Source organism: Moschus berezovskii, chromosome 7, assembly GCF_049115385.1.
Source record: "Moschus berezovskii isolate FMDL1 chromosome 7, NW_MosBer_1.0, whole genome shotgun sequence".
NCBI classification, from domain to species: domain Eukaryota; kingdom Metazoa; phylum Chordata; class Mammalia; order Artiodactyla; family Moschidae; genus Moschus; species Moschus berezovskii.
The window spans coordinates 117,879,023-117,905,636 of record NC_142466.1 but is presented as its reverse complement, the minus strand read 5'-3'; the positions used below and the strand labels follow the sequence as shown (position 1 = coordinate 117,905,636).

The 26,614-nt window shown below is 40.5% G+C and overlaps 2 protein-coding genes across 4 annotated transcripts in view; one reads left to right on the top strand and one right to left on the bottom strand.

The window, feature by feature from the left end:
- The first annotated feature begins 7,263 nt into the window (after positions 1-7,263).
- On the top strand, positions 7,264-26,592 carry RAB14 (RAB14, member RAS oncogene family). 3 transcript variants are annotated; one of them, XM_055427787.2, is made up of 8 exons: positions 7,264-7,404; positions 14,675-14,797; positions 16,058-16,111; positions 17,266-17,443; positions 19,931-19,997; positions 22,848-22,935; positions 23,297-23,327; positions 24,307-26,592. In XM_055427787.2, the coding sequence occupies exons 2-8, from the start codon at positions 14,746-14,748 to the stop codon at positions 24,482-24,484; spliced, it is 648 nt and encodes a 215-aa protein (XP_055283762.1). In that variant the 5' UTR covers positions 7,264-7,404; positions 14,675-14,745; the 3' UTR covers positions 24,485-26,592. The 3 variants fall into 3 exon arrangements, with proteins under 3 accessions (XP_055283762.1, XP_055283761.1, XP_088694450.1); XM_055427786.2 differs by having other exon boundaries at positions 7,265-7,404; positions 14,739-14,797; XM_088838324.1 differs by lacking the exon at positions 7,264-7,404 and adding an exon at positions 8,355-8,503 and having other exon boundaries at positions 14,739-14,797.
- Positions 24,436-26,614, bottom strand: part of CNTRL (centriolin) — a 90,569-nt gene continuing 88,390 nt past the window's right edge. Inside the window, exon 45 of the transcript XR_016037928.1 lies at positions 24,436-24,575. The gene's annotated coding sequence lies outside the window, so the exon portion shown is untranslated. The remainder of the gene's footprint in view (positions 24,576-26,614) is intronic.

Here is a 26,614-nt window from a genome sequence, read left to right as displayed (position 1 = left end):
AGGTCATTTAGCTTATAAAAAGCTATGCTAGGACTTCCCTTGTGGTCCACTGGTTAAGAATCCACCTGCCGACGCAGGGGACACAGGTTCAGTGCCGTCCAGGAGGATTCCACATGACAAGGGGCAACTCAGGCCATGCACCCCAACTACTGAGCCCACACGCCCTAGAGACTGTGCTCCGTAACAGGAGAAGCCGTCGCAATGAGAAGCCCACACACCGCAATTAAGAGTGCGTTCCCCACTTGCCGCAACCACAGAAAGCCTGTGCACAGCAACACAGACTCAGTGCAGGCAAAAAGAAACAAACACATGAAATTCTAAAGTTGTGCTAGAAGCGGAGCTGGGGGCAGTGTGACCCCCAGGCCGGTTTCCTTCCTCCACAGCAAACCATTTACTTACTGTCCCCTTCCACCAAATATAAGACTATGAACATAATAAAATCTACCCTTCCGTGGAGCTCTTGTTTCTGCACATCTTGTGAGCAGAGGCACTGACTCTTGTTGGTCCTGGACTATCTTTACATGGATGGCTGGTGAGCAAATGGTCTTCGAAGATACAGGACTTCCCTCCAGAGCAAAGGACAGAAATGCTTACTCCCCACTACAGAAGATTTGATTTCCCTAAGCTCAGGGTTCCTGACTTTCAGCTCCTGATCCTCATGCTACATATGGTGCTGTGAATAATAAAATCCTTTGTCTCTGACCCGGATGTCTCATACCCTCTGCCCGTATCTATGAAACTGTATTACGCTAAGTTGTTGACTTGCAATTAGGATGAGATCTTAGCTCCTGACAGCACCTGCCATATTTGTGCCACGGAAAGATTGACCATGTTCGGTCCAGTTGTGTCACATCACCAATGTTCTCCACTTACATTATCGCCAATGAAATGTGCAAGGTCAACAAAGCAACAAAGAAAACTCAGGTACCACTCTGCCTTCCCTTTTTCTAAATAAGTGCATGCTTTGGAGACAGCATGTGATGAAAGAGCTGAGTCTGCCATTTTCTTATCAGATTTTAGTTTTCATGTGGATTTCATGGTGTGGTCCTATTGCCATACTGAGTGTGATTCTAACGTTCAAAGATGCATATTATTTCATGGAACACAGCCTCTAAATCCAAACCATCCACTTCTGGTGGTCAACCAAAGAGAAGGCTATCAGATAAAATACTGGAGGAAAATCTAGAGGTAATAAACCTGTTTTCCATAGATAGCTCTCCTAAGCTATTTTCAAGTACATCTTTCATCTTACATGATTTTTGTTGTTACACCCTCATAAGGGGCTACCCAGGTGGCTCAGTTGTAAGGAACTTGCCTGCCAAGGCAGGAGCCATAGGAGACTTGGGTTCGATCCCTAAGCTAGGAAGATCCCCTGGAGGAGGAAATGACAACCCATTCCAGTACTCTTGCCAGTATAATTCCAGGGACAGAGGAGCCTGGCGGGCTATATATAGTCCTTGGGGTTGCAAAAAGTTGGACATGACTAAGCTTGCATGCAAACACACCCTCAAAAGCTATGACTCCAGAGGATTATATTATAGGGGTGCAACCCTATGGACTGCACCTTGCCAGGCTCCTCTGTCCATGAGATTCTTCAGGCAAGAATACTGGAGTGGGTTGCCATGCCCTCCTCTGGGGGATCTTCCCAACCCAGGGATCGAACCTGAATCTCATGCAAACCTGCATTGGCAGGCAAGGTCTTTACCACGAGTGCCACCAGGGAAGCCCCCATAAGATGTGGGGTGGATATTGTAACAGTCACACAATTTCTTGTGCAATTCAACATAGCATGTACTTTTCTTCACATTTGTACATCACTTTTCTTCTTTTGTACCATAAATTTGAATCTAATAATTTTCCATATCCAGAGACTAAAGAATCCCATGGGCTTAATTTTCATTTCTTGGTCATTCTGCCAAATTTTGAAGTGCAGTACATAAATTGTCACTTCTTGTTTGATTAAACTAGCATTTTAAAATTATTTGTCCTTATTCAATTGAAGTATGTATCACTGGAAATTAATCAACTACATTTGAATATATATTAGCTTTTTTAAAATTAGGTAACACATGGTAATAGACATTAGAGTACAAATTGCACTGTTTCTCCTGTATCTTCAACATTACCTCAGGGACTGGGACATCAATATTTTAATATTTGGTTCTGGATTGATGGCAACTCCAAAACCACTACATGAAAATGGGGTGACCAAAGACAGAGAAAAAGGAAAAAGAATGTACAGTCGAAGATAAGTCTGCGCATCAAAATTCTAAAACATACAAAGAAAATCAACAAATAAAGTTAAGCCTATAAAACCAACAAGGAGATGAATCGATTTGGTTTAACTAAACAACAAATAGATCTGAAAATGAACTTAAATGTTTAGGCTCTGGAAAAAGATAAAGACTAGAATAACATCTATTTTTACAAAAGAAATTATACAGGTATAAATGAAACAAGAACATGCAGATATGACAAAGAATCAGTCCCTGGAGTGCTCCTATGCATCTCCTCTAGGAATGAGCTAGCCCTCATACATTGGCCATGTCTTCCAGCTGACTGCCAGCTTGTTATTCAGTCTAAGATGGGGAAGTTAAGGGGTGTGTGAGCATGGTGATCCCAGTTTCAGCCTTCTTCCACCCAGAGCCCTCCACCGTGTCATCCAAAGTCCCCTTCCACGTGGTCTCTCTCCATCTGCATTTTCCTTTGCTTAGGAGGCCATGGGCAGAGCAGATTAGTACGTGACAGACATCTGGGGGCGGCCAGTCTCCTCCTCCTCCTGCAGGCATGCCCACTCTTCACTAATGATTCTCTTGAGCCCTTCTATCTTGCGTCTAAGAGACTACCCCTTCCCATGGAGGGAGAGGGAAGAGATGGGTCTTTTTCCAGAAAACCGTATTTGTCTTTAAGCCTGGCTTTCCTCTCATCTCTCCATCCCTTCTATCCATTGACCAGTGGTGATATTTTGTCTGTGGGGAGATGGGTAGGAATGGGGAATAGGCAGGGAGAAGTAGAATCGGGATTGATGAAGGGCTAGTAGAGAATGGCTCTTCAATGCCCTGCTGGAAGACAGTGGGTTCCAGCCACTGGCAGCTCTTTAAATGTAGAATGTGGGCTCCTTAGGGTCTTCTAGTTCAGATCTGGGTTTCAGCAGCAGTTTCAGGACAATAGGAAAAAGTTCTCTCCATGTCCAATTACACAAGAATATATGTCTATTTTCCTCTCCTTTTATAATTTAATACACGTTGGCATGCTATTTACTTTTCCATATCTTGTTTTTTTCACTTGAAGTATTTCCTAGAGATTGTTCCATGTCAGGACACATACAAGTGCCTCTTTCTTTTTTATTGTGTCATGTATTCCACAATGTGGACATACTAAATTTTAAAACAGTTCTCTAGTGATGGTCTCTAGTCTTTTGCTTTCACAAACAGTGCTGATATTTTGTGCATACTCTTTTCATACAAACAGTGTTTTGTTTTTTAAAGAAAAAGTTAACAGAAACACTGACATATGTTTGTCATCCAAGGGACATTCCATCTTAATTATGCTGCTGTTAGTGAAACACAGCCTCTTCCTACTTTGGAAACTCTGTGAATTGTTACAAGAATTGACAATTTCTACTGTGTTTAATTGCAACGTTTAGCAGTGATAGGCATTCTGGATTCACAACAATGTTTCTCTTCAATGCAGCATCAAAGTGTAACGCTTTTGACACAAACTTAAGCAACCTTCAGTTCAGTTCAGTTCATTTCAGTCGCTCAGTCGTGTCTGACTCTCCGCGACCCCATGAATCACAGCACGCCAGGCCTCCCTGTCCATCACCAACTCCCAGAGTACACTCAAACTCATGTCCACAGAGTCGGTGATGCCATCCAGCCATCTCATTCTCCGTCGTCCCCTTCTCCTCCCGCCCCCAACCTTTCCCAGCATCAGAGTCTTTTCCAGTGAGTCAACTCGTCGCATGAGGTGGCCAAAGTATTGCAGTTTCAGCTTTAGCATCAGTCCCTCCAATGAACATCCAGGATTGATCTCCTTTAGAATAGACTGGTTGGATCTCCTTGCAGTATAAGGGACTCTAACCTTCAGTTCAGTTCAATTCAGTGGCTCAGTCGTGACCGACTCTTTGCAACCTCATGAATCACAGCACGCCAGGCCTCCCTGTCCATCACCAACTCCCGGAGTCACTCAAACTCACCTTAGGGATCTACATTTAAGCTGCTACAAGTGCAAATAAACAATGAAGTACAAAGTAGTGCTTAGGATGGGCGATCTGAAGTCATGTGTGCTTGAGTTCAAATCCCAGTACCGATTTTTACTTACATGAGACTTTAGACCTCAATGACACTCAATTTTCTTATTCATAAAATGGGGTGAACAGAGCACTGACTTCGTGAGGATGTTGTAAGTAACAAATAAAATATGTGTGAGTCTTAGGACAGTTTCTGGAGCACAGTAAGGATTTAATAAGCATGGTGGTGGTGGTGGTGGTTTAGTCGTCAAGTTGTGTCAGACTCTTTTGTGACCCCCATGCCTGCCAGGCTCCTCTGTCCATGGAATTTCCCAAGAAAGAATACTGCAGTGGGTTGCCATTTCTCTCTTCAGCAGACCTTCCTGATCCAGGGATCAAACCCCAGTCTCCTGCACTGGCAGGTGGATTTTCTACCACTGAGTTACCAGGGAAGCCCGCAATAAGCATTAGCGGTTTCAGTTCAGATGACAATTGTGTATACAGAAACTTAACTAGCCAGACGCAAGTTTGTAGCTGGACAAGAAATGTCAATTGGTTCACAGTTTTCTCCTTTATTTGGTACAGGCAAATTTTATTTCAGAGATGTTAAACTGTGACCACAAACAAATTATACTTATTGGAATTAAAGAATATAGGAATAGAAGCATAGGCCTAAAGGGCTGAAATGGATTTCAATATTACTTTATATTAGATTATCAAGTATAGTGAAATAGAAAGTGGCTCAGTCTTTGTGACCCCATGGACAGTAACCTGGTAAGCTCCTCTGTCTATGGAATTCTCTAGGCAAGAATGCTGGAGTGGGTAGCCATTCCCTCCTCCAGGGGCTCTTCCTGATGCAGTGGTCTCTGGCATCACAAGCAGATCCCTCACTGTCTGAGTCACCAGGAAGCCCCATCATGCAACAACAGTTCCATGTATTAAATTCTCATATACCAAGCGTTTTGCATATATTACCTTAATTTTCACAAAGACTCATGTGATATATATATAATAATCATTATTATTATTAGTTTTGAGGAGCCTGAAGATCTGAGAACTCAAGTGACATGCCCAAAGACATAATTAGCAAGTTGGAGAGCAGAGATTCACTCTCGTCTTTCTAGGAAAAAAAAAAAGATATTTATAAATTCCAATACATTTTTTTCCAATGAAATCTCCCTTGCCCATGACAGAACTAGCTTATGAAAGGTTTTGAATGCCCAAAGCAAGCTTGAACTTCACTTTCGTGGACTGAGGCAGGGCCCTCTTATCCATTAGGTACAGGAGACACAGTGAATAGGGTCCACAATATTTTTGGGGGGTCTACAAAATCTTTTAAATTCTTTCAAAATCAGAAGAGAAAAACGAACTTTTAGGTTGAAGAAAATGATTTGCTATATAACAATTTATGCATCTGGATATCAATGCAGTTATAAAGTATGAACTATATATTAAACAAATATTACATATTACATAAATACACAAATCTACAGTTCAGTTCAGTCGCTCAGTTGTGCCCGACTCTTTGTGACCCCATGGACTGCAGCATGCCCTGCCTCCCTGTCCATCACCAACTCCCAGAGTTTATTCAAACTCATGTCCATTGAGTCGGTGATGCTGTCCAACCATCTCATCCTCTGTTGTCCCCTTCTCCTCCCACCTTTAATTTTTCCCAGCATCATGGTCTTTTCAAATGAGTCAGTTCTTCACAGCAGGTGGCCAAAGTATTGGAGTTTCACCTTCAGCATCAGTCCTTCCATGAATATTCAGGACTGCTTTCCTTTAGGATGGACTGGTTGGATCTCCTCGCAGTCCAAGGGACTCTCAAGAGTCTTCTCCAACACTACAGTTCAAAAGCATCAATTCTTTGGCGCTCAGCTTTATAGTCCAATTCTCACATCCATACATGACTACTGGAAAAACCATAGCTTTGACTAGATGGACTTTTGTTGGCAAAGTAATGTCTCTGCTTTTTAATATACTGTCTACGTTGGTCATAATTTTTCTTCCAAGGAGCAAGTGCCCTTTAGTTTCATGGCTGCAGTCACCATCTGCAGTGATTTTGGAGCCCCCCCAAAATAAAGTCTGTCACTTTTTCCATTGTTTCCCGATCTATTTGCCATGAAGTGATGGGACCTGATGCCATGATCTCAGTTTTCTGAATGTTGAGTTTTAAGCCAACATATATCCACACGCACAAAGCAAAAGTGCCCAGGGCCCACGAAAGTCAGAATGCGGTCTTGCACGGGTGTGCTCTAAACTTTCGAGGGAGGTAGTACAAAAGCCTAAGCTGGAAAAGGGTAGGTGGTGGCCAAATACTGAAAAATATCACAAGTTCTCTTTCATTAAAGGTATCCCTCAAAGGAAGGCTGTAAGGACAGAGGTGAAAGTGAGCAGAAAGTGTAATTTCCTAGCTGCATGATCTTGCACAAGCGACTTGCTGAGTCTGAGCCTCAGTTTTACCATCAGTAAAATGGGGATATGCACCTCCTGGGGCTGTTGGACAGGGACCTAGCGTGTTCACCGTTAGGGACGAATCGCTCAGTACATACATGTTGAATGCGTGCAGTAAATGTGTGTGGCCGGTGTACGGCAAGCATCCATTAAGTGACAGTAAAAATAAGTAAAAAGTCCCCAGCGCCACAATCCTAGACCCGCGGTACTCCAGCCGGTCCTGCGCGAACCTGCGCAGTAGCTTCCCCAGGAGAGGAGGACGCGAGACCGCGCTTGCGCGTGAGTGCTCGCCTGCGCCCCTTCTGGCGCGGGGAGCGGCGGGGCGGGCTCGGCGGCGGCGCGCCGCGTGCGGAGCGGAGGACTGCGGAAGGGGCGTGGCTAGCAGGCCGGGCCGGCCGCCGTCTTCCGGGCGCCTCCGGCTGCGCGCGCAGCCGCCGCCCCCTTCCTTTGTGGCCCGGCCCACTGCGAGGGTGACAGGAAACCCTGTGCAGGCGCGCCGCCATCTTGGGCCAGCCCGAGGAGACCCTGAGGAGCCGCGGGAGCGTCGCCGCCGCCACCGCCACTGCCGCCGGCGCGCCTGCAGCCCCTCGGCCTGCCCGCCGCCTGCCCGGGCCCCGGCCGGCCGCCCGCTCCCCGCTCCCGCCGCGGCCGCCCGCCTCCTCCACGCCCTGACGGCCGCTCCCGCCCGGAAAGCTGCCCAGCCGCCAGCAGCCGCCCAGGTAGCACGGGCCTCCCGCAGGCCCGGCCGGGTCTCCTCGCGGGGCTCCCCGGGGCAGGGCGGCGGCTCGCGGGCCGGGCGCGCGGCGGCGGGGCGGGCGCTGTCGGGCCGCCGCGCGCCCGGGGCCGGCTGCGGGCTCCGCGGCGCGCGGCCTGACAGGAGCCCGTGCGGGGCCGCGGGGGTGCGGGTGCCCCGGCGCAGCGGCGCCCTCCCCGCCTCTCCCGCCGGCCCGGGCCGGCCCGCACCTCCCGCGGGCCCCGTCGCCTTGCCGCCCCGCAGCCCGCGAGCCCCGGACGCGGCGTCCCCGGGCCCGTAGGCCGCGACGGGCCCCGAGCACCGAAGCCGGCCGCCCGGGGCCCCGCCGGCGCCTCGGGCCGACTCCGGCGCCCGTGCCGGTGGGCTCGGCTGGCATGGCCTCGGGCTGCGCGGGGTCGGGGGCCCGTGCGGCGCGGTTCTGGTTTGGGGGAAGCTCTGTAATGTCCGTGGCATCCTGCGAGGTCTCGATCGTCGGCAGCGTGTGGAAATAACGCGGACAGAAAGTTTGTGGCCTTTCTAGAATTTAAGCGGAGAAGGCGGAGCCAAGTGTGTTTCGGTGGTTTGCGCTTCGCCGTGTGCTGGACGCGGGTTTTAGGTGTCTAGACCCGCAGGTTTAGCTTGCTTCACGTTGCCCTGGGTGGCGAGTGGAGGGTCTTCATCTCCCAGGTGAGGAAGCTGAGGTGTGGAGGTGCGCCGTGGCTGGTTAGCGACGGTGCATGCAAACTCAGGTTAGGCCACGGGTGCAGACATGACCAGTGAAAATGTGGCTCTTTTTCCTGTGTTTCCGTTTGGATAACAGCTGACTTCTCCTTTATAACCCAAAGTCTGTCTGCCACTACACTGCTAGTTCACATTCTTACAGCTCCGGAGGATGGGTGACAAGATTTCCGTTTTATGTTTGAAGGAGAAACTGGAGTTCCCAGAGAGCAAATGCTTTCCTGGTGGTCCCACAGCAAGTGTCAAGAGTCCAGATTTCAAGTCCTGCAGAGTTTACTGCTCGCTTCATTACTGTCGGAACTGCCTAGTATTTCGGTGTGGTTGTCGAGGACAAATTTGACCTTGCAGTATAACGCAGCTCCCGCTCCCCCATTCCTCAAGACTGTAGAATTTTTCTTCAGTTTTCTGCTTACACCCATTTACTTGGTCATGCCTTTGAGACTTGTAGTGGTTAGGCGTTTTGGAGGGTTCCTGCTCCAATACTGCCACTTCCTAGTGACCTCAAGCAAGTTACTTCACCTCTTCAGACTAAGGGTCCTTATCCATTCAAGGGATAACTGTATCTGCATTTTAGAGTTGTTGTGAAGATTTAAATGGGGTTTAAAAACCTTAGCACATTGCTTAAAGTTTGGTCAGCTCCCGCGTCTCTGACAGCGGCGGGCTCGTAGTGAGTGTCTAACATTTGTTGCCTGAGTGGGAGGAACGTGGCTTTGGAGAGCTGTAGAGTTAGAGCTGAGCCTTAGTCTTCGCTTTCCCTTTAGTAGCATATGACCATTGATGTCTCTCCTCTCTGAGCTGCTTTCCTTATCTGTAAAGTGAGTTTTTAGAATTAGAGATTGCTTATAAAGTAGCTGACCTGTATTAGGCACTCAGTAAATGGCAGTTACTGTAAAGATTTAGAATTTTAATAACCTAAAAAATTCCTTTGGAATTAAAGCTACACTTAAAAATTTTTTTTTTACATTTCATGTTAAATTTCATTGTTGTGCATACTTCAACCTTACAACAGAATATGGAGTGTTTTTACCACTATTAAATATCTTTGCATAATTTTAGTAAAATATTATACAATTAGAGGAAACTTTGTGTAAGGCAAATAAGTTACTTTAAAACTGGGGCTACTGAGATATGTTTCATTTTTTTAAACTTGAAACATTTTTTCGTGATTAAGAATGCTGTGCATTACTGGAGACAGCAGTGTACAAGCAGAGGCATCAAAGATACTGTACTTTTAAGAAACTTTTTCTTCTAGATGGTTTTAAACATATGCAGAATAGAGTAGTATATTGAGCTTTCATATACCCATTATCCAGCGTCAGCAGTGCTCAGTCGTATTTCATCTATATATACTTGTACCCTCTCCACCAAATTATTTTTAAGAAACTTTTTATTGGAGTATAGTTGATTTACAGTGTTAGTTTCTGCTGTACAGAAAAGTGAATCTGTTATACATACACATATATCCACTCTATTTTTATTTTTTATTTACTTTTTAAAATTCTGTTTATATTTATTTTTGACCGACCTGGGTGTTCATTGCAGTGCAGACTTCTCATTGCAGTGGCTTCCCTCGTAGTGTGAAGCACAGGCTCTAGGGCACTCGGGCTTCAGTAGTTGTGGCATAGGGGCTCAGTAGTTGCGGTGTTTGGGCTTAGTTGCTCCCAGGTATGTGGGATCATCCCGGACCAGGGATCGAACCAGTGTCCCCTGCATTGGCAGGTGGAGTCTTACCCATTGCGCCACCAGGAAAGTCCTTCCACTCTACTTTAGATTCTTTTCCATCTACCAAATTATTTTGAAGCAAATCTCAGACATCCTTTCCTCAGTGAAGTTTTCACTATTTCTGATCCTTTTAATTCTAGGTGCAGGGTTTTAGTTTTGTTTTGTCTCGTGAATACTTTCCTTCTGTGGACAGAGTTACGGTATTACTTTATTTCCTATTCACAGCGTGCCATCATCATTAGCTGAAAAATTTTGTCTTTCTCTTGACACATGGAGAAATCAACTTTTTTCTTACCACATTAATTTATAAAAAAGTGTGACATTAAATATCTTGTCAAAACTGAGGTGATTTTTAGGTGGGTCTCGGAAATGAGTGGGTTATTTTCAGAGGTTGCTTTAAGGTTTTGAGGACAGGAAATGAACCACATATTTTGATTAGTTTAATAGATTAACTCCCAAAATTTTGTGTTCACTTGACTGACAAATCAAGTAGCAGTCCACTTTAGTGGTCTTGTAAGCACACCAAAGTGCTTCTCTTCTTGAGTTCCATGAAGTGAGGGCCCATATATAAATATAAATATATATATATGTATTTTTTGATCATTACTGTATTGTCAAAACCTAACATAATTTAAAATTTTTTATATTGGAATCACAAAAGCAGTTTATCTTGGTTCAGATATTTTTAACAGCATTTTTCATGTATAAAAAAGCCTCACTTAGTTTAAACGATAAGGCTCAGAATTTAAGTCACCCAGAATATTTTTATTTAGGGGTTGCTTTTTTCCTTTGTTGTCTTGAATTGGTTACATAGAAATTACACTGTAACACCTTATGTCCTAAGAGTGGAATAAAGTAGCTGTGTAACAGCTGTGAAAGGATTAGACAAGTGTGTAAGTTAATACAGCAAGGAGTCAAACCATAAGAAAATGAAAAAATACACCCCATTATTGGGAATTAGAGCTGTTTCTAGTTTTTATGTTTTTTGTTGTTTTTTGTTTTGTTTTTATTTTTGGCAGCACTAGACTTTTCACTTTCATGCATTGGAGAAGGAAATGGCAACCCACTCTAGTGTTCTTGCCTGGAGAATCCCAGGGATGGGGGAGCCTGGTGGGCTTCTGTCTATGGGGTCGCACAGAGTCGGACATGACTGAAGTGACTTAGCAGCAGAGGCCTTCTAGGATCTTAGTTCCCCCAACCAGGGATTGAACCTGGGCCCTCAGCAGTGAAAGCACAGAGTCATATCCACTGGATGGCCAGGGAATCCCCCTTTTGTTTGTGTTTTGAATCTGATCACGAGTCACTTCATATGATGTTCCCCATGTTATTGGTAAATGTGGAAGTAATGTTGGAAATATCATGACTGGGGTTGTTTGTTCTTGTTTCACATTAGAATTATATGTAAAAATGCTTGAAATATTTTAACAGTCCTTTTTTTTTTAACTTTTAATATTTTAGAGTATTACTAATGAATATAGTACATGCTTATAGTATCCTACCAGTGATATATAAGGGCTTCCTTGGTGGCTCAGAGGGTCTGCCTGCAATGCGGGAGACCCAGGTTCACTCCCTGGGTAGGGAAGATCCCCTGGAGAAGGAAATGGCAACCCACTCCAGTATTCTTGCCTGGAGAGTCCCATGGACAGAGGAGCCTGGAAGGCTACAGTCCACAGGGTTGCAAAGAGTCGGACACAACTGAGCGACTTCACTTTCTTTCTTTCTTAATGATATGTAAAAAAAGTTAACAGTTTTCCCCTTCCTTTTTTCTCTTTCATTCCATGTGTTAATTTTTTACAGTTTGGTGTGTATCCTTCTATATTGTATGCATATAGGATTGTGTGTGTGTATGTCTTTAAAAATGGGTATATGTTATCTCATGGAACTCTGCAGCATGCTTTTTTTTTTTTTTTTTTCATTTAAAATCATGAATATGCTTCCAGGTTAATGCATACATCTAAATGGTTTTTCACTTAGATGTGTATCATTTCATAGTACCGATGTACTTTATTTAGTCAAAATATTTTGGCACTTCAGATTCCCACAAGCGCAGTATTTGAAAGTACCTACCTTCCTCTGTATTTGTACATTTCAGAACTAGTCATTTATATGTATAGTTCTATTTGGAACACTGATTCAGTAGATACTGCGATTCTGTTTTGGCACAACAGTGATTAGTGTTTAACATATATTTAGTAACCATTAGGTCTGTATGTATTGGCCTGGAAATAGATCCATGCTGTTGTGAAGGGAAAAAAAGGCACCCGTTGTAGAGTTTCACTCAGCAGCACACTCCATGTAAATATATTTCTTACCTTAACAGTGGTATACGTTTCACGTTCACAAGATGAGGTTGAGAAGTCCTTTGCCAAAACAGTATTAATAAGGGAAAGTGTTCAGTCCTGTCCAACTCTTTGCGACCCTGTGGACTGTAGTTTACCAGGCTCCTCTGTCCATAGAATTCTCCAGGCAAGAGTACTAGAGTGGGTAGCCATGCCATTCTCCAGGGGATCTTCCCAACCCAGGGATGGAACCCAGGTGTCCTGCATTGCAGGCAGATAGTTTACCACCTGAGCCACCAGGGAAGCCCCAAGCATAGTTAAAAGGGGCCACTTGAACATGGTTCTGTTGCAAATACATAATTTTGAGTGAACTATGTCAGAAACTATGGGAGTCTTTTTAAACCTGTGTTAGTGGCTACAGTGTTTGATAGTTTCTGCCTGCCTGTCTACTGCAATTGGTTAGTTTGAGTAGTTCTCCTTTAACTCTCCTTTTTAGGATTTTTATTGTAATTTGTAAGAAACTTAACCAGAAAATTGGGAGATGAGGTGGGGAACAGGATGCTGGCTTTCAGTCTGAAATAGTGATAATTCTCTTTTATTTGTAAATAGCTTACTAATTAGTGGTTGGAAATAAAATTTCAAAATCAGTCATCTCAGATATTAACAAATGCTTGTATGATTAATTAGCAAGTACAGAAATTAGTTCAACTAGAATTGGCTTATAATTTCATGATTAGCCTTTAGAGCATTTCAAGTAGAAACTGGGCTTGTTAAGAGTCCACAGTTTCAGCATAATAAAATGAAAGGAAGCATAGTATGTACAGTTATAACTAAGTTAGAAGAAAGAAAAGAAACAGCAACATCAGAGGAGACCCATGAGAGTAGCAGTCATTTAAAGATGACTAATTACTTTTCCCCAAGTTTGAATGGGGAAAAAGAAGTTTAAAATAGAAGTTAAAAATGAATTAGAAGAGAGGAACCTGAAGGGAATGCAGCCCAAGAAGAAATTAATAACCTGTAAATATCATTCTTATTGTGAGAGATGATTCTTTTCCTTGTCTTCAGAATTTGGTGAATAATACAGACCAGTTTGAACCTCAGGACTAAGGTCATCCTTGTTTCTGGAAAAAAGGAATCAATCATACTAATGTATGATGTTCAGAATCACAGTTACTAGAAACACTTTCTTTTTTGAAAGAACTGGTCAAGGGAGTTTTCTGTGATGTGACTGATGATAAATGTGTTACAGCATGTCTCAGTTCTGTTAAATGTAATTCATACAGCTAAGTACCAAGACTATATTGTGTGAAATGATTGTCTGGTAATTTACTATAATTAACAGCTTTCTCTTCCCTAATAACAATAATACACTTATTTTAAATATGTACTTTCTCTGCAAGTTAAATTTTATTAGTTACTTAGAAATTTTATTTGAAATATAACATGTAGTCAGCTGTTAATTTCAGCAAATGAGTTTCCCCAATCCTGTTAAGTATCTGGCTTGTGTATGTGACAGTTGGCCAAAACAGTAAAAACCAGATTAAAAATATTGGAAAATCAGTTTTAAAAAAAAAGAGGTTAAACCTTCATATTTATAAAGAATTTTTATCTTCAGCTCAAAACTGCTTTGAGAATAAATTTTTTTCTTTCAGTTTTATTGGGGAATAAAGTTTATTGTAAGTTATTACCAGTATTAGAATTCACTTCTAATTTCATTAGGACCTAGCACAGTGTCAGACACAGTCAGGGCATTCATTTGAATAAATTGTATGTTTTTTTAAAGTTATTAAAAGGAGAGAAATTAGATTTCTTTAGGTCAGAGTCTTCTCTGGGGGTGAGAAATGAGCTGTGATCTTCAAACATATCTTGTAACACATAAACTTTCAAATTTTACAACCACAATATGTTGTTATTTCTCTTAACTCCTGGAAAAATATATAGCAGGCATTTGGTATATTGTTAACCTTCAAATGGTATGTTAGGAACTGTATGAATTTATCAATAATTGACTTTTAAAAAAAATCTACAACAAAAACAGTTTCATGTGGTTCTATTTGTGACATTTCCCTTAGAAATAATGTGATTACTTTTTCTTTGGCTGCTGTGACTATTTCGAGTAGAGTGAAAAAGTTATTTTGTGTTTATAAGTTGGTGGTTACTGTTTATAACATTCTATTGTAAAATCAGAGTGTTCCAAACAAATAGATCATTAGAGGAGGAGTTAACAGCAATGGAGACCTTAACAGGGGAGGAGGACTATTTATAATGATACTATTTAAATTTATAAAGATTTGAAATTTTCCAGAGTAGCATTTCTTATCTGGTATTTCCTAAAGTGAAATACTGGAATTGTTTTGATACATGTTCTGTTTGTGTGGATAATACTTGAGAGTGTTGAAGCCGTGTTCATCCAAGAGAATTTGTGAATTTGATTAATTTGGGAAGTGCTATTTTTTCTGATGCTGTAACCTACATTTTGTGTATAATCACTGGGGTTTATTTTATGTGTCTTTACAGGACACACGGCTTGGATACCTTGTGCACTGTTTTCCTGAAGTAACTCAGTTTTCTTTGTTTCTAGTGCCACCATGGCAACTGCACCATACAACTACTCCTACATCTTTAAATATATTATTATTGGTAAGTTTATTTCACTTACACTCTTGTTCTCCAAAGGTTAAAATGCAAAATGTTTATGTGCTAATACTTAACATAGTACCCCAGGGGAAGTGAATACTTGTCTTTTTCACTGCAAAATTAAAACCCCTTTGGTAGGATTTATTTTTCATCAATGATGTACCTGTTACTTTGTGACCCTGGGTACAAAGCTGGCTACCTTTGAAATGATGTTTTTTTCTTGAGGGCTGCTGCTGCTGCTAAGTCACTTCAGTCGTGTCCGACTCTGTGCGACCCCGTAGACGGCAGCCCACCAGGCTCCGCCGTCCCTGGGATTCTGCAGGGAAGAACGCTGGAGTGGGTTGCCATTTCCTTCTCCAATGTGTGAAAATGAAAAGTGAAAGTGAAGTCGCTCAGTCGTGTACGAGGGCTACCTGAAAGTTAATACTGGGAATGAGATTAATTTCCTGGGAGCGTTGATACATTCCAAAAATATCATGAAATTTCTCAGAGCCCCCTGGGTTCCAAAAATTGATAAAAATTCAGAATAATTGTGTAAGATACATGAAATATAATGGTAGTTTTTCTCTTAATCAACTTTCAAGAAGATTTAGCTCAAATTAAGACAATGCTGTTTATCTATATGTAAGAGTAAGTTGAAATATATGTATTTTTCTGTTAATTCTTTATATTAGTTTGGTTTACTATTGAGCTTATGTGACTGTATTATAATGCTTCCTTCACCAAAGGTTAAATTGCTGTTAGTACAGTCAGAGATGATATCTGTTCTGTTAGGATTTTCATGTGATGCACATTGTTTTGTGAAATTCTACAAGAAATATGAGATAAAATGGGATCTAGTGAATCAAATTTCCAAAGCTTATTATTTCTACTTGTTATATGCTGCCCTGTTGGTCACTCCTAGGAGTTTTTGGCTTTTATGCATGGGTTAAGGGAAAAAACAAGTTGCAATAAAGTGGAAAACACTGTTACAGCAGTTTCTCTGTTGAAAAGCTTTTCCCAGCTGGTGTCTATTTACTGACATAATTCATAACCAAATTCTACCACCAGTGAAGGTTGGGAATAGTCAATTTATATATCACAGTGAAAACCTATCTTTAGGATCTTTTGAACTCATTATAAATTATGAAAATGAAAATCTTTTAAGTGCCCAGAGGTTTGTGATGTAATATGGTAAAAGAGGTATAGCAGTCATTGTATATAATTATAAGAGGATAAAATTGAGAAATGTAGTTACCACTTGAAATTTTTTTTTTTTAACAGGGGACATGGGAGTAGGAAAATCTTGCTTGCTTCACCAATTTACAGAAAAAAAGTGTAAGTTCAATGTGTAAGATAAAACATTGGTAAAAAGTCTTATTTTCAGTATACTTTATGCAATGAAATATATCCCTATGTATATGTACTTTTGTCTTTAGGAAGTGATTTTTTTTTAAATAGGTACAGACAGGATGAGATATACTTGTATGTATGGTGTTTTTTTTTATGTCATATATAGTTTGATTGACTAGATTTTTCATGATATAAAATTCAGTTTTAAAAATGCATACTATTAAATGGAATTCTTTCTGCATTCATGACTGGTCATTTTAGATTCAGAGTGCTACTCTGTCTTGTGTGGTAAGATAAGGGGCCATTTTATTTTATGTAACTGATAGGCTAAATATAGTTGAAATTGTTTCCAGTAGTTAAAATTATTTCTGTGGCATTTTTTAGCTTAATGTAATATTTTATGAAGTGTTCAGCAGTCTGTGTATTGTAGAGGAGTAATAGTGGATATAGGTTTTCAGTGGCCTAATTATAAAGAAAGGATTAATAGACTTGTCCTGTTGGATTAGACTTGCAAATACATAATTATAAATACATACTAAATTTCATGACCATCTTTGAAGTATTGGTAACATTTTATAGAATAAATACTTGTTTGACAGAAAACTCCTAGAGTCCTAAAACCATTAATTTATTAGAAAGAATTGTTAGAAGGCTAAATAGTATAATGTTGTTATGAAGAGTTTATTAAAATCCTTATTTTTAATTAGCAGATTATTTTAGTCCAGAGGTCAGCAAATAGTAACCCGTGGGCCAGACCCAGGCACTGTTCCTTTTTAGAAGTAAAGTTTTACTGGAGTGCTGTCATGCCTGTTTTATGTACTGTCTGTAGATGCTCTTGTGCTTTAGCACTAGAGTGGAGTCCTTTAGCAGAGTGGAGTCCAGGTCTCCTGGCCTGCAAAACGTGAAATATTTATTATTTGGTTCCTTGCATAAATTTCTAAGCCTTGTTCCAGTCACATCCCTGTGACTCCTTACTTAAGGGTTTTTGCTAATTGTTTTCTTTTCATGCAAGGTTTAATCTGTTTATAGCCTACAAGCATTAATGAGTCTTTTGGTTTCCTAGTGGATCATTTTCCCATTGATCTTAATTTGAAGCTTTCTGCAAGTTGGAATATTGTATTTCTTTTCTTCCTGAACAGTTATGGCTGACTGTCCTCACACAATTGGTGTTGAATTTGGTACAAGAATAATTGAAGTTAGTGGCCAAAAAATCAAACTGCAGATCTGGGATACAGCAGGACAGGAGAGGTTTCGAGCTGTCACACGAAGCTACTACCGAGGCGCTGCGGGGGCACTTATGGTGTATGACATCACGAGGTGAGAGATCAGTGACCTCCAGCCTTCACACTTGAAAAAGGAGATCTACTGTAGGCTGTGTGGCTTTTACTTGTTAGGCAGTCTGTAGTTTGTGATTGTGTATCTGTTAAACGACTTCTTATTTGGGTTTTATGGGTTTTTCTCTAAATTGCTGTGTGTGAGATTTGATATGTTGATTTCCTTATCTGAAAGTGGGTAAGACTAAAGAAAACTTTAGGAGATGCTGGTGGAGCTAGTGAAAGAATACTCTTCTGAAAAGCAGTATCAGTTGAATTATTTGAAGTGAAATATTTCACACCAAATATTTTCACTTCAGTAGAAAGCAAGCAAATCTTTAAGAGTTACTCTATTCAGCCTCTTGCCTAGAGAATCCTGTGGACGGAGGAGCCTGGTGGGCTGCTGTCCATGGGGTCACACAGAGTTGGACACGACTGAAGCGACTTTGCATGCATGCACTGGAGAAGGAAATGGCAACCCACTCCAGTGTTCTTGCCTGGAGAATCCCAGGGACGGTGGAGCCTGGTGGGCTGCCGTCTTTGGGGTAGCACAGAGTCCAACACGACTGAAGCGACTTAGCAGCAGCAGCAGCAGTGTTAAAGTTCATGCCTTTTCAAAATAAGGCCAAGCAAAGGAATTAAGTAGTTTTACTAATCTGACATGGTAGATTATAAAAAATTCTCATACTTGAATCTGAAATATTTATTAAATTTTTTTGTGTCCTAAAATGGATTGAAGTACCTCATGATACTTCATGCTGCAGGAGTAAATTTGTTTCAAGTCTGCTATTTATAGAAACTCAAAAGTAATTGATACAGAATAACAAAACTGGACCTTAAATGTTTGACTTGGGAAAATTGTGCCAAATCCTTAAACGCTGTGCTGTTTGCTGTAAGCTAGAAAATGAACTAGACCACCTTTCATACTAATGCAGAGTGTCTAAAGCAGAGTGCCTCTTGTCTCACCTTTTAGCAGGTAGGAATCAGTAAGTGGGACCCAGTGACAGACTTTCCAAGTGTATTTCCTTTTGGGAAATGCTTTACACTGCTCTCGAAGAGTCACAGTGAGAAGTTCTGTAGTAAAGGGACTCTTTAAGTTTGTTTAACTTGGTGTTTCCTAAGGTTATTTTATTTATTTAGAATAAAGATAGTGGGTGATTATGATTATAGTGCTTGAAGTTTTACTAAATTTTCGAATTGGGTGGTCTCATGGCAAAACAGAGGGAACAGCCTTAAGGCTTTTCACTGGACCCAGGCAACTGGTAAATAGTTTTGTGGGAAGACAGCTAAAGAACCTGGCCATTTGTATGGACATCCTTTTATGAGGGATGCATTCCTGAAGGCTCTGCATAGTTGAAAACTGCATTCATTATTAATAAAATTTAACTATGGTGATGTGTACGTTAGGTGTATCTATAGTATTGTAGATTGTTTTGCTTTTTCTTTGTGTGTGCTTTTTTAACTCAGCCTATTGAGATATGAGTGATAAGGCTTGTGCTTTTTAAAATTTATATTTGATCATTGTTTACTTAGACAAGTTGAAAACACTGGGAATAAAATTTTATGTGACTTTTTTGACATGTAGGTGGTGGTTTGTGTATAATACGATACAGCACAGTAAAAAGAATCTTTTCAGTTCTCTCCGGGAAAGGAGTAAATGTTTGGTAGATCAGATTTTATATGAACACTGGCAGCTGGAGATGATGGAATATATTCACTAGACTGAACTTGAAACACTTCAAGGACACAGTGTCTGTAAAAGGTCTTGCACCTGGCTCTGAAATCATTTCTGCCTCTGTATGGGCCTCTGTTGACTCACCTGATAGATTAATGTTCTATGAGTTTGTATAAATTAGAAATATTTTTAACCATCAAAATTTTAAAAATGTTTTGACCTTTTTGGTAAAGTCTAATTAATAGTAGTAGTATACTCTGTATTATTTTAAATTATTTGGACGTGTTTGCCGTCTTCGGTCCTACCTGGCTAATGCAAAGGAGCCAGGAGTTTTTAAACTCAGATTAGAGAAAATGGAGAAATAAGGCATTCTGAATCCCCAAATGATTTAGCTGCTGGTAAATGAGAGTGTACAGTTAGGATAAACTCTCTCTGATATACCTGGGGACTTCAGTTTCCAGCCAAATGTATTAATCTTCTTAAAGCCGATTTTTAAAATTCAGAGTTCAGAATTATTTTCCATCAATTTTTTATCTTGTTCTTGCTTGCTTATTGGTCTGTTTATGTTTTTAAATGTAAATAAAATGTGTAAGTCATTAGCAGAGTTGTTGACTGTTGAGTTATTTAAAACAAAAAGTTTGTAGATATTTGAAAAGTGTATGTTTACGTTCCACAATTCTCTAGGGTAACAGTCTAGTCAAATCAAAAATACTTTTTAAGTGTATATTTAAAATATATTTGATGAAGTTTCTTTTTTTTTCCTATTGAAATGGCAACTGTATGTGGCAGTCACAAAATAAACTTTAATTTTTGCAGAAGAAGTACATATAATCACTTAAGCAGCTGGTTGACAGATGCCAGGAATCTCACCAATCCAAATACTGTAAGTTAAATGATGTCTATTGTACAAAAAGCTTAAGATCTCAGTTGACCCAGAAAGGAAAGCCATTTGCTAAGTGGACCTTTTTTGTATTTGGGTACTAAGAGTGAGAGAATCTTTATTCTTAAATTAATTGAAGAAAACGTAAAACCTTTTTTCGAATATGGATTATGCCAGGTTTCACACTTAGACTTGGTTTTTGTTCACGTTTGTGGTTTAAGAAAAATGAAAGTTACGAGTGGGGTGGTGATCTCATGTCAAATGGAGACTATGAAATCTGAAACTTTCACTTTAATCTGCATTAGTTTCATAAAGTGTTACCATTAGAGGAAACTGGGCAAAGTGTACTAGGGATCTCTATTATTTCTTACTACATGAATCTCAATAAAATTTCAATTAAAAATAAAAACAGTTCTGCATATTATAAAAAACTAGCCAGTCTGAAAAGATATTTATTTATTTGAGATTTTAAAGACTAGCTACTGTGATGGGCTCTGCAGTGTACAGAAAAGAATGTGGGTCTTTGGCCAGTAAACGGTTACAGTCTAGCAGGGAGATTACCCGTGGGGACACAGGTAACTACTGAGAAGCAGAGGGAAACGGGCTAGGATAGAGTGACTGGTGTTGTGCTTGGTGGGGTGTGTTTGGGGTGCCCAATATGAACAGTGCCGTCTGGAAAAACCAGGTTTACAAAGGAGGTGGTTTGAGCTGGGACTTGAGTAAAAAGGTTTTGGTAGATTCTGTGGAGGGTATTCCAGGAACAAGGGAGAAAAGGCAGTGAGCTGGGACAGACTGAGCTCTGTGAGAGTAAGGCCTGCGTCTCACTTAGCTCTGTACCCCAGAACCTGGCAGTGGCCTGGTTTAGTAAACATGTAATCAGACTGGCTTTCATCAGGGAACAGCAACTTAATTATTTTAAGAGTCAGTTAACATGGTTTGCCTTTTATGCCAGGGACTGTGTCTGGAACTTTCCTGTCCATTATCACATTAAACCCACTGCAGGTATACATGCAGATCTATAGGCGAATGCTCATCCAGCTTTGTTTGCGATAGTCAGAAACTGGAAACAACCCAGAGAGCTATCAGTAGGTAAATGGTGAAACAGTTGGTGCATCTGTTCTGGGGAATACTCTCCAGCCATACAAGGGAATCACCTGTAGATAAATAGATCTCATGGGTGTTGTGCTGAATGAAAAAAGTCAGTCTTGAAAGATTACATACTGTATGATTCCATTTATATAAAACATTCTCAGAAAGAAAAATTCCTGTGTTGGAGAGCAGAGTTGTGGTTGCCAGGGGTTAGTGATGGGGTGAAAGGTGTGAGCTGACTGTAAAGAGCACAGCACAGAGCAGTTCCTTTGTAGTGAAGAAGCTGATCGTGGTGACACAGGTCTATGCCTGCAGTAAAACTGCATAGAACTATACACAGTAAAACTGAACTCTCAGTGAGGACTGTAGACTGTGCCAGTGTCAGTTTCCTGGTGTTTAGAGTGTGCAATAAGTGTGTAAGATCCTAGTATTGGGGACTTTGGTGAAAGGTATATAAGAGCTCTACTCTTCTGTAAACATTTGTGATTCTTATGTTCAAGTAAAATATTAAAAACAGCAAGAAAACAACTTGTTGTCGAGAGTCATTAGAGGAGCATAATAAAAAAAATTAGCCGTGTCCTTCTTGTTTCATTTATGCCTCTTAAAATCTTACCAGATCTTATAGAAGAAAGAAAAAACTCTCTTAAGGTCCAGTGGAAACGTTAGTTTTCTGTAACTTTGCCTTTGATTTATGTGGAAGTTACATACTAATTTTGTTGATAGTGTATGTTGTACCTCTGTCTTGTTAGCATGCCAGGTTATGCTTCCCCTTTCATGAAGATGGGAAGCGTGGTTTGGAAATGCTTAAGGAGTGGAGAGCAGGCAGTGTTGTTTCCATTAAGCAGACATTTCTTACACTGAGTGCCTGTGTTATAATGGCCCTGTACTACTTAGCCACCATGACTTTACCAACTTTGATTTTTTAAAAACTTGATTTCATTTTTTGTGTTATCGCCTATTCTTTACTGGACTGGTGGACTGACTGTCTCTGAAAACGCTTTCCCATCCTCGGTGGGCACTTGTCCACACTGATTGAAGAATGCTAAAGGTAGACATTTGGGTCAAAATAGTTATAGTTCATGAACCACCATTGTTTGAAAGGATGGCCAGGGGCTGAAATTTCACATGAAAAAAAGTTAGTGATGGACAACCCTTTCAGTTGAAACCATCCGTTTCTAAAGTATGTGGATTTCCCACATCAGTTTTGAAGGGGAACATGTTTTGCCTTGAGTTTGAACTGCCTGTACATATGTTCTCCTGCCCCTGCTGTCCCCTCTCATGGATACAGTCACTTGTTATCAGTTACTACAGACCTGGTCTAGCCTAGGGATACTATAGGGAAGGTCAGGCTTTGAAGGTCACAGTTCGGGTTTTCTGCCTGAATTCTAATGTCCTCCTACCATGGACTCTTGAGTGATCTTTTAACAAGTCCTTATTTGCTTTATTTGAGTATTAATTTCCTTACTTGTAGCCTCAGAAGTTGAACTGGTAGTTTTAAAGCTTTCTGTGGGTCCCAGGAACTGTGGAAAATTTAATGAAAGGCAGAAACCTCTTCCAGGCAGTGTCCTGGAAGACAGCCTCTGTCCCTCTTGGCAGTAATACCCTCAGGATTCTGTAGTCATTGTCTGATGCGTTAATTGCTAGTATTTAGTTTCCTTTTTAGACCTGCATGTTTTTCCCTCCAGATTTTTGGATTTTAGAGTTTTCATGTCTGATTTAAAGGTTGCTTTTGTCTAAGATGTCTCTCTTTTGGTTACGATCCAGGTGATAATCCTCATAGGGAATAAAGCAGATCTGGAGGCTCAGAGGGATGTGACGTATGAGGAAGCCAAACAGTTTGCTGAAGAAAATGGTGGGTTTCTTTTGAGACTTTGACTCTTTTGGGTCACACATGAGAGAATTTCTGAGGAGAAGTGGGCTTTTGACAGTGCAGATTATTTGACAGTTTTTTCTTTTTTTAAAAAGTGCAAATTGCTCAAATCGAAGAATGAGGAAATAACAAAATGCGTTTGTATTTGAGATTCATTTTGAGAGCAGTAGAATTATTTAATGACGTAAAGATGCCCTCCATTTCAAACTTAGAGTCTTTCATAAAATACTGTGGTGGTGGTAGTACTGAAAGCTGATGGGAAAGTTTTACTCAGAAGTCACTAAAGAGAATGTCCTTGTGAGTTAATTTGAAACATCCTTCATAGTGTGAATTTTATTTTTAGGTTTATTGTTCCTTGAAGCAAGTGCAAAAACGTAAGTATGACTAAAATTAGTAGATCATTTTTAATTATATTGAAATTTCTCAAAGTAGAACCATATACGTTTGTAAATGTATAATGTATATATGCATTTAATTATTATGTGTAATGCTTCTGGCGGGGAAAACAGCAAAAACCCCTTTGCTTGTTTCACATTTCAAAATAATGGTTTTTGTTACTTTCTCTAAAATATTATACCTTGATTATACCCATTGGTAATACAGGTTAATAAATGAAATTGTGTTAACACAAATTGTGTAAAGGCTAAAAGTGACCTTTACAACCAAGGCCGAATTTGGCATCTTGGACTCAAGGTTGTTCAACCTGTTGATTTAATACTTCTCATTTTAGTAAAAGCATGACTTTAGGAAATATTCAATGCCTTAAGATTAATTAGAAGCATAATTAACATTTCTAATTGTTATTCCACGTTCATTACTGAACCCCAGCACTCCTATCATAGTTCATTTATTAAGTCAAATACTCCTTGCAGTGGTGAGAAGCTAGCCCCTTTCTGTTTAGCCTCATCTATGCTGATGGTCCTAAAAGGGCCAATATCAAACGTGAACATGGCTAAGCATGATAAGAACAGTACAGTTTATGCTTGGCTAATCAGACCATACAAATCCTGGAATACTGTTTGGAGATAATTTTATTTCTGTTCAGAATACCCCCTGTTATGGCCTGCTTAATTATTGTTGTCTTTTACTATATAGCATTGTAATGATTAGAGTACGTACAGTTTCAAATGGGGTTTGTAGAAAGAGCTCAGTATCGTTTATATGCTTTCCACAGAAAACACTTTCCCACGTTGTTCTCTTAGCTCAGGCTTCTGGTAATCCCTTATTAGATGACAGTGGCTAAGCTGAAGACATCATGGCAGTTGACTAAAGGTTAGCAAAAGGTCAGTGTGTAATGGCTCCTGTTTTGTAGAAAGCTGTGGTTTGCCAGTAAAGTTGTCAATTGCCTCTTAGGGGAGAGAACGTAGAAGATGCTTTCCTTGAGGCTGCCAAGAAGATCTATCAGAACATTCAGGATGGAAGCCTGGACCTGAACGCCGCCGAGTCTGGTGTACAGCACAAACCTTCAGCCCCGCAGGGGGGCCGGCTAACCAGCGAGCCCCAGCCCCAGAGGGAAGGCTGTGGCTGCTAGTGACCTCCCCGCCGTGGCTCTCACTCGACCTTTCACCTCTGTCTGTTGGAAGCAGTACTTTTTACTGCCTCACTGTCTTCTGTACATCTTACTGGGTTTAATTAAAAAGAAAAAAAAAACAACTCTGTTGTAAAAACAGTTTAACACAATACTAAACTGCTAAACAACTAGCTGTAATCAGGTTATCAAAGGCAAGTAGAGTAATAAATCTCTCCTGCATGGCAAATCTAGATTTTTTTTCCCCTTGATTGCCCTCGTGATAGGTATGTCACCAATCCATGATTTAAACTGAGCACTGATGCTGGACTTGATTTTTTACCCCTCCCTCTTTTTGGCAAGGCTTTGTCTCATTGTACGGTTTAATTTGATGATATCTTAAGCTTTCTTCCCATCTTTAACTGTTCGGGTATGTCTGTTGTAACCCATAAATTTATTGCTGTGAAATGACTTCTGATGATAGAGAAAGGGTTCTTCAAAGCCTTTTGTTTTTGTCGGATAAATTCCCTGTTGTGTGGGTGGCATTTTTCTTAAGGCGGTTTTGCTTCTGTCTTAGCCTTGCGCAGGGAAAAGATCCATTTATCTTTTTTCTTATGCTTAATTAATAGCTTTATCCTTTTTTTTTTACACTATTTTGTCTTTTTCTCTTTAGCAGAAAGTAAATATGTATAAAATTTGAAGGAACCGAACTAACAATACATTCTGTGTATATTATTTTAATGAAGAAAATAAATTGATTACTGGCCTTGGAACAGTATAAAATACCAGTTTGTACAGCAGGACCTATATGTGCCCATGTTACTCCCTTCCGTTTCACACGAGGAAACAGACGCAGCTTCTGTTCACGCGGTGTACTGGCTTCACCCTTTGGTGCTGGCAGTGTTGGGGACATTATGCTGGAAAGAGCTTCTGGTGTGAGAGGATTAACACTAGCAGATTCTGTTCCATCTTTGCACTGTGGCTTACCTGCTGATTTTCTTAACTGTTCTCGTGCAATCAACAATGTGCTAACCTGCTTTTCTCTTTTTGTAAACATTTTGCATTACAGGCTGCATTTCTTGCCTTACTGTATAGAAGAAGAAAAAAGGCTGGGTTTCTTATTGCACATTTTAAGCTTTTATACCTGTATCTTGGAATGGTAAGATTCTGAACCAGACAGCCAGAACCACAGGTCTGCTGTTAAGGGATTTTAAATAGTGCATTTTTAACACTACAGTGAAGTAATCTAAGATGCCCCTTGTATTCTTGGTATATTTGTGTCACGTTGGCATGAATTGTTCTGTGAAGGGGAACGTGTTTCTCACGTGGTCCAGTGTCTGTCCTGATGGAAAGGAAGTTACTACTTGCTCTGGTGGTATGGCCACTGAAGAAGACTGTATCGCAGGGAAACGATCTCATCTCTTCAGACGGCAAACTCACGTTTTACCCAGTTCCGTACTCCTGTTGATTGATTCCCAATTGAGTTTATGGTTCAGGCTGGGAATCGAGAAGTTATTGGAAGGAGGATAGGTAAAACCTCAGTATATTATATAAAATGCACCCTCAGCTCAACTGCTGTGTTTAAAATACACATTTTAAATCCCTATTTACAGACACTAAAGTAAAAAATACTGCTTTCTGGGTTGTAAACACGTGGTAGTACCAGAGTATTGTATAGTCAATGTTAAATAAAAGCCAAAACTGGAATGTGCAGAACATAGGATTTGGTTAATTTGTGGACTCATCTTTATTTTCGGTCTGTTTAACTTTTTTAAAAAACAAGATACCTGGAGTATATCGGGTATGTTCTGTTAAGGACGCACAGTGATCCGTTTTGCTTACACTGTTGCATCACGAGGGACTCACCCAGGGACCATGACCTGCTGGTGTGTGTGTATATATTTACAAAAACAAAACAACCAACCACCTGCCGGGGTATAAGGTAGCCCTCGCAGACTGAGGGCTGTGGCTTGTTCAGGTGCAATACCCTGGTTCCCAGAGTTAGTCACAGTGGGTCGCCATTGTTCTGTGACAGGATTTACTCAGACTGCTGTACTCTTCATTTGATGTAACAAAATGCTATTAATCTAAATATTTGTAAATAAAGTACCTGTATCTAGATTAAATTAAAATTGTTTGCCTTATTTTCTAAAT